Source organism: Cardiocondyla obscurior, linkage group LG03, assembly GCF_019399895.1.
Source record: "Cardiocondyla obscurior isolate alpha-2009 linkage group LG03, Cobs3.1, whole genome shotgun sequence".
Lineage (NCBI taxonomy): Eukaryota > Metazoa > Arthropoda > Insecta > Hymenoptera > Formicidae > Cardiocondyla > Cardiocondyla obscurior.
Window position 1 is genome coordinate 8,365,654 of NC_091866.1, and position 12,239 is coordinate 8,377,892.

General features: G+C 45.3%; 1 protein-coding gene across 2 annotated transcripts in view; it reads left to right on the forward strand.

Moving 5' to 3' along the window:
• LOC139101355 (nucleolar protein 4-like) overlaps nucleotides 1–12,239 on the forward strand; it is a 61,825-nt gene continuing 49,586 nt past the window's right edge. For both annotated transcript variants that reach the window (XM_070654426.1, XM_070654427.1), the window contains exon 1: nucleotides 1–1,488. In XM_070654426.1, the coding sequence (XP_070510527.1) occupies nucleotides 1,444–1,488 (45 nt within the window). In that variant the 5' untranslated portion in view covers nucleotides 1–1,443. The remainder of the gene's footprint in view (nucleotides 1,489–12,239) is intronic.

Consider the following 12,239-nt stretch of genomic DNA (forward strand, 5'->3'; position numbering starts at 1 on the left):
GGGTGAAGCGTTGGTAGCGGTATGAGGCTCTCTCCACCGTGGAGCTGGGGTGAGGACAACGGGGAGGGGAGCATGTGGAAGCGGAGGTGCCGCGGTGCGAGAAGAGGAGGCGGTCGTCGTCGTCGCGTCGCCAGACTCGCCAGTTGCTAGTTTGCCGTGAGCGCTCGTGACGCGAGGACATTCTGTGAACGGAGCAGCGAGCCCGGATGCTCTTCTATCTCTCGCTGTGAACGACACAGGAAACGAGCGTGTAGTCAGATAACGATTGTACGAACAGGTCGTTTTTCCGGCGAAAGGTTTCCACGAAAAGCGAGATAAATTCCTATTTCTCGACTCGGACGGACGATACTTTCTGACATTTGAAAAAAAACGTATTTACACGTTGACCCGAGAAAGGAAAACAAAAACATTGGTGCGCCCGAGACGATTTGTTGATCAAAGTTAAAACAAAAAAAGAACCAGTCGGCGTTTGATCGGAATGCTTCGAAGTTCAGACGAGCCAGCTGATTGCGAAACCGTCTTACCGGTTTGATGTACTTTGTGGGGATTTCCTTGTGCACGTTTATCGCATCGTGACGTGGACGTAGAGGAGGGAGAGAGATAGTGATAAAGACAGTCGAGGTGGTACACTTGAGGGGCGTGGGTGAGAAGAGAAAAACAAAAGTACAGAATAGAGAAACGTAAAGGCAGACGCGCTTATTTCGTTTCGGTGTGCCGCGGATATATATCCTTTCGGTCATTCCAGTTGCGCGCGGCGCCTGTTTTAATTTCGCGCGGCGCCGACATCTGCTACCGCAACAGCCAACTGCGCGGGAGGTTTTGTCGCGAAACTTTCGTGGCGCCGCCGTGTACCGTGCGGGGTGCGCGGGGTGAGAGCTTAAAGTTCACAAGCACAAGGTGGACAGAGTGCGCGGACGCGCGCGCGTGCGACATAAAGATAAAGAGATAGACAGATAGAAAGAGAGAGAGAGAAAGAGAGACACGAGAAAACGAAACACGAAACTCGCTACGGGAAAGTTTACTCGCGACGTGCCGGTCGCTCCGGAAAGAACACCTCATTTCCTACGCGCCTCGTTCCGGCGCGCCAGAGGAAGCTGTTAAGCGGAAGCGAAGAAAGGAGACAGAGAAACGTTAAAGGGAACGGCGGCGGTTAGAGAAAGAGAAGGAAAGCGTACTCATCATCGCGTGCGCTGGTCTATCGTTGTCACAACCCCCGCGCCGCTTTCCTCTTCTCCCCCTTCCCCGGCTTTGTGCTTCTTCGTGATCGTCACCGTGCCTTCGGGTGGACGCTTATGGCTCGCCAGTAGGAGGGAAAAACCGACAGAAGAGCGAAGGACAGAGAGACAGGAGGCAAGAGGACAGAGGCGGACAGTCGGATAGAGACCGGCGAAGCAGATATTTCCCGCGAAAGGGGGGCAGAGAGGGCACCCCAGAGAACTGAATATGTCCGCCAAGCGAAAGGCCACTGCCATCATGCAGCACCACAAGGTGAGTCTCGCACACACTTACTCGTTCATACGGCACGCGCACACACGTACGTCACACACGCCTGTACCCTCCGCCACGTGATATATCGCCACTCGTTCCCGACGTCGCGTTTCGTGAACGAAGGGGCAGCTCGTCGAGTTCGACGCTCGGGAAATGCCGTTTCCGGTACGGAAAAGAACTTTGGACCACCGACGAAACATTACATTTCGGCCGGGGTTCAAAGTTGAACGCCGAATAAAGATGGGGAAAAAAAAAAAAACCCCCCCGCTCGAGATTGCAATCGCGTTGGATCGAGGCGCGACCGGATAATGCCTTCGGCTGCGGGTAACGAAAATTAAGTTCGCGACAACCTTGACGACACGCCAATTCATTTCGCACGCCCACCCTCGCGCCAATCTTCTCCCACCGAACGTGACGGTGAATTTTTCCAGCAAGAGCTTGGAAAGCTCATCGGAACACGGCGTGCTCCGTTACGTAACTCGTTACCGCGCGCGCAAAACCTTTTTTTTTTTTTTTTTTTTTTGGTGTGCGGGAAGATAAACTGCGAAAAAGTTTTAATTGAAAGAGTTGTGTAAATCCAGCGCAGCGGCGGTGCCGACGACATGACGAGGTGCAGCGAAGTGCGCCCTCAGTTCGAAAAATTGTTCTCATGCCGTTCGTGCTTTACGTGAATCTCGACATTACGCGCGCCAAATTGCTTAGAATGTGTCGCGACTATGGCCACGCTTCTCGCGGACTTTCATACCGCTCGTCTAATTATTCTTGCGTAACAATGCGAGCGGGTCCGTCCTTAAGGAAAAAAACTCAAACGCTTTAATTCGTAAAACGACGATTCCAATTGCTAATGCGATTTCTAACTTCGGATCGCGATATTTCACCCGAAGTCTGATGCTTTCGGCTTGTACTCTGTAATTAATCTAATTATGATTTACCGAGCTATGAAAATATCGAGTTCGGAAATTCTTTTCGCAGATCGGTCAACAAATCTGTTGCTAATTAAAGTTCAGGCGCGCCTCGACATTTATTTGCATAGTATTAATATAAATAAAAGCAACGTGAGAATTATTAGATCGTCAATAAAGTTCCTCTAATTAAGAATCAAATTTTTTTTTTTTTCCTCATTTTTGTTTTCTGACATTACCCGTTTTCCCGTTACTTCTGAAATAAAGTGGCCGCAATTATGTACATGTCGATAATACCGTTTGACACGCGCGCAAAGGGGTCAGCGATCGCCTCTTTAAGTTCGCACCAGTGTATCATAAGTAAATAATTTCCACTTCTTCGGAAACCGTCGCGAGTATCGACGGACGATCATCCGTGAACCTCGATGACACACACGTCCGGCGCGAATCGCGCAATTTTGCTTGTCAATGACGAGCTCGGTCGGATCGCACTTATCTCGTAATTTTTTTTTTTTTCTCTCTCTCTCTCTCTCTCTCTTTCTCCCGCCGGTCGCAACAACTGCGCCAGATTAGCCCGGCGTATCTATGTGAAAGATAATCCCCGGACGGCGGCGTTCGCGCGCAGAGGCGCTCTCGATTCGCGCACGTGCTCTCGTTCGCGTCGCCTTTAATTAACAGCTGGATGCTTCCATTTGACCTTCACCTTACAAAAAAAAAGAAAAAAAAAGAAATAGTAAATCATGCGCCGCGAGCGTGGTAACGGTTTTTTTTCCCAACAGCGCGATTCCGCGAACGTGGAGTTTCGAAAAATATTCCGTAGAAAATTTCGAGCTAAAAAATACATCGCGCGAAACATCAAAAATAAGCACTGCGCGATCTACAAACGGGTTTAGTAGTAAGATCGAACAAGCGTTCAAGAAAATTTCTATTTTCTAAATATTTCTGTATTAATTTTGCACGGTGCTATCTGTCGTAAATATGCGATTTATCTCCGCAAGTTTTAATATACGTATCGGAGAGAGAAGGAGAAAGCTATAAAACGTGGAATTAAATTTAAAAAAAATAAAAAAAAATCCGAGTAAAACAATAATACACAAGTATCGAAGTTAAAAAATCCAGAACACGCGTGTCATCCTTCCTCGCCGTTAATCTTCGTTCATATCGCGAGCGTGATTAAAAACTGCACGTTTATCGGCTGATAAAGGTAAAATCGGTGCAAAAAAAAGGGACCGTTCGTCAGCGAAACGAATTACCGCGGTGGTGCGTCTCTTAATAATTTCCCGAATATCCATCTATGTGATTTTCAAAGTGATAATATAACAGTCGAAACGCCGGCTTCGCGAGGGGGCCCCCGTTAAAAATGTGAACGCGTATCGAATATGTCTTGTTAATTCATCGATCGACGCGGTGCTCGGCGCAGTGTAAATTGCTCCCGATGACATCGTCCGAATTATATTCCCTTTCACGTCGCCACTCACGCCGCCGTTTCCATTTTCATCGCGTATTTATGTTAAACGTGCGACCGTCCTGTTTTCACCTAGTATTTATGCCAGATGCCACTTTAGCGTTCTTACAAACAAAGAAAGCCGGCTCTCAGTAAAATCGGACTTACGCCGCCCACCGTTGATTTCTTTTTTTTTTTTTCATCGACGAGCACGAAATTCATAAAAGGTCAAACGCCGAACAACGACACGTCTGCGTTACGTAATTTCCACTTTTCGAGGGTCCCAAATCTTCCAGGATTCTCGCGCTATTAAACACAAAACAGGTCCAACAGGTTGCATTCTTCGCGTTGCACTAATAAACCCGTATAGACGAAAATTAGCATGAAATATGAAATGTAAATGTTCAAACGCGTACGCGATGGAGAGAGAATGTCACGGCACCCGTCCCTTATCGGGGAAAGTACGGGGCAGGAAACGTGCACGACGAATCGCGTCCTTCGGAGGATCAAAAAAAAAAATAAAAATAAAAAAAATAAAAAAAAATAATAAGAACTGCCCGAGACACGTTAGTTGCTGTCTCGTTAAACCTTGACAATGGATTACGAGAGGAGACGGAGTAAAGAACCGCGACACGTGCAGAAAAATAGTAATGCACTAACGGTATTATTCCGGAGAACGGAAGCAAAGTGTAAATACGAGCCGCGCCACCACCGACGAGCTAGATCGATCGGATCAAGAATCGAACCGCTAAAGTCTGAGTCGAACTTAAGGCAGGTCCGGGATGCCTATGTGCGTCTCTCTCGTCCCTCTTTCTCTCTTCGTTTCTTCTGCCTTTCTCCCTATTCCATCGTTTCGTCCTGTTCGCCTCTTGTTTTTTTTTTTCTCCCCCCCCTTCTTTCGTCACGGTTGTCTCGCTCTAGCGCGGTCCTCGTCTATCTCATCGCGCCGTCGTCTCTTTCCCTCCGGCTTCTCCCGTGTCTCCCGTTCTCTCCGTCGCAACCTATGTTGCTCTCGCTCTTTCGTGGTCCAACAGGTTATATTTTTCCGCAGCGGCATCTCTTCCTCGCCCGCTTCTCTATCGCCCAGCCGTCGTTCTCCCCTTCTCTCCCTCCCCCCGCCCCGCCCCGCTCACCTATCCTTCTTTTGGCTTCTATTTTCCTTAGGCCGATACGCTGGCCGTTCTTCTTTCTGTCGTGCCACATGTTTCCGTTTCGTCGAGGACAACGATGAGGACAACGGCGCCTTATCGCCACGCTCGCATAATCAAATTCCGTTCTCTCTGAACCATATCTAACGGATTTATCACTCTCTAACCCACGTACAATTTTTTTGTTTTTGTTTTTTTTACTTTTAGTTAAACGACAAAGAGTTGATTTTGTAATAATCGCAATTATCGAGGTACAGTAAAATGTATGTAATATATTAAGGCACCAGTGATCTTAATACGTTATATTAATTGCATGTATATAATTTTCTGATATTAGCGTAAAAGCTTTCGTGCTGGGGAAAACCGAGCTGGTTGCAAAAAGAAAGAAGCGCAAATTTCCATACTTTCAAAAATGTGCACTCGAGTGACGGCGTCGATTGGTGTTGATTAATAGCCGCACTTTCCGTGAATAATCTTCGGAAAATTCGTAATAACCCCGCGCGCGTTGGCTTACTCTTCCTAAGTCAGCGTAAGAGTTCCCGTAAGCGCGGATAATTAACGCCGCAATTAAAGCTCGCGCGTAGCCTGTATTTATTTTCCATTTTATTAAATTGCGACAAATAATTTAAGCAGCATAGGGCCACCCGCACACACTTGCTCACGGGCAAACATGGCTTACTGAGCAAAAGTAAATATTGTATCGCAAAAGTGCCGGTGGGATGGGGGGAGAGTATTAATTCATTAAAAGCATTCCGGCGACAAGTATTTTTGCTTTTTTTTTTTTCTTTTTTTAATCAGTATAAGTGCATCCTTCGCCTCTTGTGCGCTAATCTAGCTCGACCATTTCCATGTTCGCGGCCGCGAAACTGCACGAAACGCCACACGATCCACCACAATAATCACGTTTATAATTCACGTCGAATAGTGGCTATTCAATTAAACGCTTCTTGGATTGGCGATGTATATTTATCGGACGAAATCAGAGATCAACGCAATCGTCATTATTCATGTGCCATATCGTCATATCGATGCTGCGATTGTCATACATGACGTTTGAATGCTGATCAATGCGCGTTTTTCTTTTTTCTCTCTTTTTTTTTTTTCCCCTCCTGGCGGAACAGCTGAAAAATTGGCCATCAAAATAACCGATAATGTATTTACGCATCTCTGCAGACCGGCAATAAATAAACACTTTTATTATCTTTCACGCAAATAGAAAAAAAAAAAAAAAAAAGAGAATAAATACTGCATAAAACGTGATTATTAGCTTTTTCAAGCGCGATATTCGCGATTAGGGATTTATAACTTTGCGAAAAGCGAATTATTTGTTTTCTCAAATAAAATCTCTTTCTGTAAGTCTACGAGAATAAACACGGCACGCGATATTACGCGATTAGATGTATACGTCAGGTAGGCGATCATCTCTGAATTCACTCATTCGCGAGGGGAGGGAAGGGGGAAAAGGCACGTGGAATCTTGGAAGTGAATGCTAATGAAGCGTGCAATTCCTCCCGTTAATGAACTAAATTACGGGATGTTGAGAATCCAGTAAAGGCCCAAGGGCCCGACGAACGTGAAACGTTTTCATGTAACGGTAATCTCAATCGAGGACCCTTAGGAAAATCGATGCTTGTGCTCGATACGCACCGACTGTTCTCTTTACGTAGTACGTACACCTTTTCCTCTATTGTTATTTAATATTTTATCCCAACGAGTTTAACTTGACATCGATTTCTTTATAAAGAATTCTCACGAAGAAATTTATCTAAATATAATTCCCACTTAATCTAAAAGATATTCGACGTCTAGATGTTTACGATTATGAATGCTATCTTTAATTGCATTTTAAGAATATTTTTCAATGGATTTTGCAGAGGCAATCTTAACGCTTTTAATTGGAAAGAACATCGTTTCATGATGTTTCGGAGTTCGGTAAATTAATATTGCTATTGTATAACGTCATCGACGAATAATGACACCACGGAATACAAATTGTGTTTTCATATAACGCACAATTATATCGCAATTAAACGTAGCGTTATAATAAATCGTCATCAAAATCAGCAGGGGTAATTACCAATTACGAAGGTCGTTCGGGATTTTGCGTTCTGCAGCTGGGATGTATATCTGACATCCCCTACTTTTTTTGCAATTAATTGAAATGTATATATTGAGGCGATTAAGTAAAAGGTAGTATCAATATGTATACCAGAGATCTATCTATCTCGCAGATTATTTTTTATATCTAAATAATCGATTGCACCGAACATTAATCTTGATTAACAGAATTACCTTTCCGCGTTATAATTAAAACTATAATTTAGAGGGAAAAACATATCGTTAACGGGAATAATTAATCGGAAATAGTAATTACTAACAATTGCTGACAGTTTATATATATATATATAAAAAAAAGAAATTAATAATTAAGAAATCTCTGTTGTCTTTATTAGGAACAAAGTTACGCGTTTTATTTCTGTTCTAAAATAGTTACGCCTTTGAGAAAAAAAAAGGAACGGAAGGTATAGAAATCCGAATTATTGTCTCTTGCTTAATCGCGACATCGTCATAGCGCATTCACGCTGGCAATGCGAAAGGCAGAACGGCGCCGCGGTTTTTGCACCGAGAATATGTCCTCGTTATGGTTGTCCCGGCACGATCGTGTAGTCTCACTGCGGACTCGGGGCAAAGTCGACGCGAGAAAGAATGAAGGGAGAGGGAAAACCGAGAGGAAGGTTCGTGTCCAAGGGTACGAAGCGACCCCCCGTATTCCCACCGAAGTGAAGGGCTAGTATGGATTTCTCATAAGATCAGGTACGCTGGTGCCTGGAACCGACAATAAGGGCGCGCCGGTGTGCCCGTTTGGTATACCGAGCCGGAAAGGAAATGGAAGAGAGAAAAAAAAATAGAGAAAAATGTTACGGGAGACAGAGTCAGAGAAAGAGAGAGAGAGAGAGCGCGAGAGCGAGAAAGACGAAGCGAGGCGGCAAAGACGTAAGGAAAGAAGATGAAGAGACGAACTGGCTCTTCTCTTACCCCGTTTCTAGCTTCCCCACGGCAAAAGCTACCTTACCCCGTTTTAACGTCCGCGGTGTAGAGGGTGTTCCAAATATATCTGACCTGGGGTCCTTCAAAATCGTCGCAACACATTTCGTGCACGTTTTCCGAAACCTTCCACCGCTTATGGGACTTGACGTGCGTGGCCAAAGAGGGTCCACACGGGTGATAAAAAAAAAAAAAAAAAAAAGAAATCGAACCCGAGTGTATACTAAATATAAAAAAATGCAGAATAATTTCGGAACGATTAGGACCCTTTCTTTCTTCTCGTCCTTTAGTTTTCACGGTCTTTCATCGTCGATGATGACTGCACATAATTTCGTTTCTGAATATTCTATTTCTATTATGATCGCATGCCGCGCAAAGTGAGAGAAAGTGCGTTTAGTAGGTTTATTTGTCCGTGCTGTAATTTCGCTAAACTACAAAAAGACGCTATCCGTACCTGAAACACCGGCGGACTACTCACCCTCGCCCTTTTTCGCAGGCACGAGAGACTTTATCCCGAAAATGGTTGCGCGGTATGTTCCAAAAGTGCATTCCACGGTAATGCACTCGGCTCGGAACCACGCCCCTACGTCCTTCCTCTTCCATGGCCACGGAGAGATTTCTCTCTGCTCACGTCTCGAGATCGCCATATACCTACCCTAGCACCCGCTGTGCAAGCGTGCTTTCTTTGTACGGTTATTTTTATCTTTTCCTTCGCGGAGCCAAGAGAACAGTCCGATATTACCGACCCCGAAACGGTGTGGCGTAGCGAGAGAAAGAGAACGGCGCAACGGAAAATATTTATGGCCACGCGGTCGATAAAATTACGGCAAATTTACACGCCCGATGGTTGGTTTTGCCAAACTTCTCGTTCCTTTTAAACTGGTGGGTTTTATTACTCCACGCGAGCGAGTCTGAAGGGACTCCGGGGCAGTGCGTTATGCGGAGGATTATGGATCCGAGTCGCGGTGACTTTCGTCATATATCGCAATTACGAACGATCTTCGGCTGAAGTAGGACGCGCGCTCGATTGCTATTTTTTAATGTCAACGCCCCGCGAAATAGCGAATAAAATTTATTGTTCCTTTTTTGAAACCCTCCTTCTTTATTTTAATTAATTAATAACCGGTTGTAATATCTAATTCATTACGCCGCTATCTTCGATTGTGATTAGTCTCCTTATATCTTAACGCTCTTCATATACTTGATCTATTTTTATCGACTATTTTCGCGTCGCTTGATATCCCATTCGTCGAACTAAAATATGCTTTACGTTTTAATTATGAAAATACGATATTAAAATAGATGAGATTAAAACAAGCGCAAGGGGTCGTCAGAATTTTGCCAAGAAACTTGTATCTATTCGAAATCCGTCTATCTTGCTCTCGAAATTACATTTGATACGTGTAGCGAGCGAAGACAAGGGCTTGATTAGGTATCATGTGCTCCGTTAAAATTACGGAAAGAGCCGCGCGGCCGACGAGGCAATGTCCCTCGCTCGTTCGCTCGCTCGCCAGCCGGCCAACCGGGAATCACGTACCGCGACACGAATCGGAGGAAATGGAATTTCCTACCAAGTCGTCGGCAGGCCGGGCAGCCTGATGATGGGCTTATCGACGTCGCCGGCCAGGCCGTTCGTCAAGCGCTTTACACGGGCATGGGCACGCGCGAGCGGGCGCGCACGCACACGCGGGCGCGCGTATGCACGCGCTGCGTTAGGCGGTAGGCGTGTGTTGATAGCGCGAGGTGATGTTTGTTGCTAGCCGCCGGGTGATTCAGGGAGCCATCCGTGTCAAGGTACACCGCATCGTCTGCGACGTCGTCCCGTCCACATGCAACGTATTCTGTATTCTTTTTTGTAACCGTCACGGACTGTACCGTACCGAGGAGTGCACGCGCGCGCGCGCGCGGACACGCCGCTCCTCGCACACAATCGCCGTCGGAACGTAGGGAAGAAAGAGAGAAAGAGACGAAGCGGGGCGAATGATAGCCCGGGGCGGGAAAGGAGGTCGGGGAGAGAGGAGAGGAACGATAAAAAAGGAGAAGAAGCCGCGGATGCATTCATGTACTTTTTATCGTCGCGGTGCTTTCCCGGTGGAAACTAATGTGTCGGTGCGTACGTGCGTGCGTGCGTGCGGGCGCCTTGTGTGCGTATCGCGCGCGGACGAACACTACCTCCGTTATGCGTGCGACGATTACGTACTTTCGACGATTTCGCTTAACCCGCAAACGATTTTCTGTGCGGGTCGAGGCGATTCGAATCCGGCAGTCCGCGGAACACGGGCGCTTAATAACACGCCGCTTTACGATCTCTATCCGGTCGGCGATATCGACCCACCTAACGCGATTTGCCGCGACGAAACGCACGTCTGGTCTTTTCACTTTGCGGCTCCGTCAATTATTCGCGATCTCGTGATAATTTCACACGTTTGAAATAAACCTGTCGTACGGCGCGAGAAATTCAGTGGAATATGTTAAAAGACGATTTTCTCCCTTTTATTAACGAAACTTCGCGGCATTACGCTCCTTCGTTACTTATTTTCAATTTATTTTATATACGCGTTTAATTTGCGACACGTATAATTATTACTTTCCATCGATAACATATTTTTAAAGATTCGTTTTAAATCTGTTAAAATAGCTACATGGTTTTTTTTTCTTTAACATTTTTTAAGCTTTGTGACTTTACCTTTAAACCTGTCGATTCGAAAGTAACAGTCGTAAAGGATGCTCGCTTTAAACAGGTAACAAAAAGCAACGTTTTCTCTAAATATTTGACCTAACTTGGAAGATTTGTAAAGTAATGGTTAAAATTCGTGAAAAAAAAAGTTTTTTTCTTTGAATGGTCAAACCCTTACCTGGTCGATAGATACATTTTTAAGGTACTCTACTCAACGATTCAAAGAAAAGTTCCTGGAATGCAGTTAAAAATTGTTTCTTTTCAAACAAAGACTGCAACAGTATTTGAGTCATCGATAACTTTCGCTCGCGAGATAATATAACGTACTCCTTGTATTAAATCGGATAAAAAAAATTTATCGTATCTCTTTGTTCCACATTTCTGAATTATATTATTAAAAAACAGACTATCGCCGATATTTTTGGACGAGAAATAATAGAATAAATTTTTTCTGCTCACAATAAAAGTACAAATGCTATATAATTTTTGATCTAGTAAAAAATATAATTTTGTCATAAAAAGTATATTGTTTTAATTTATCTAATTTATAAATCTTCTAAGAAATCTTTTCTTTCTCTCTTTCTCTCTCTCTCGCCCCCCTCTTTGATAGTTTAACTTATAACTCGATAATTTTTAACTATGATTATCTCTGAGTAATCAAAGTTTTTTTTTTTTCGTCGTTGACACCAACATGTTAGTCACAATAGATATCCGGATAAGATATGCGAACGTATAATCGCGTGAGAAACGAAGGCGCATACGGTCTTAACTCGAACGCGCGCATACATATATTGTAGGGCCAGACGAGATCCTATAAATTTCATACCTCTTCTCCAATCCTCTCGACATCGTTCCGTCCCGCCGCGCTGCCAATCAAACGCGCCCGTGGATCGCAGGCGATGTGAAAGTTTTACTCGTGATTACCCTCCCCGAAGTCAATTAACGGCGAGCGAATTCGTTTATCGCCGAGTAATCCGCGGTCCCGGACCTGGGCCAAGCGAAGGGTTCTTGGGTGTGCGAGGGCGAGTGCGCGCGCGTTGGGAAGTTAATTCCGACTAATCGACATAGGTACGTACTTCGTCGTTAAGGGTGGCGGAGCCGATCCAAAGATAGGCACGAAGTCAGGGATCTCTGGTATCTCTTTACCCTCCCGCCGTCGTCATTCTCTTCTTCTTCGGCGCTTCATCTTATTGGTTTTACCCTCCCTTTCCGCCCCCCCGCGTTTCTTCCGCACCACGGATTTGCGATTCCTCCCCCTTCCCCCGACGTAATTAAATCTGTCCCTGAAAATATCCAGAACCCCCCTCCCTCCCCCCGGAGTCGACCGGATTTGCCGATTACCCCGAAAATTGACGATCGTCTGAATCAAGACCGGATGCGACGCTCCGCTGGTAATTATACCTAGCCTTGTAGATTTTCATTATTCATGTGCGTAGGATAAGGCGAGTGCCGGAGAGAGGTTGGCTGACTCCTTGCCTTTTCGAGATGCAAACGGACGGGCGAGCCGAGGTAACCGAGATGATCCAGCAAATTAG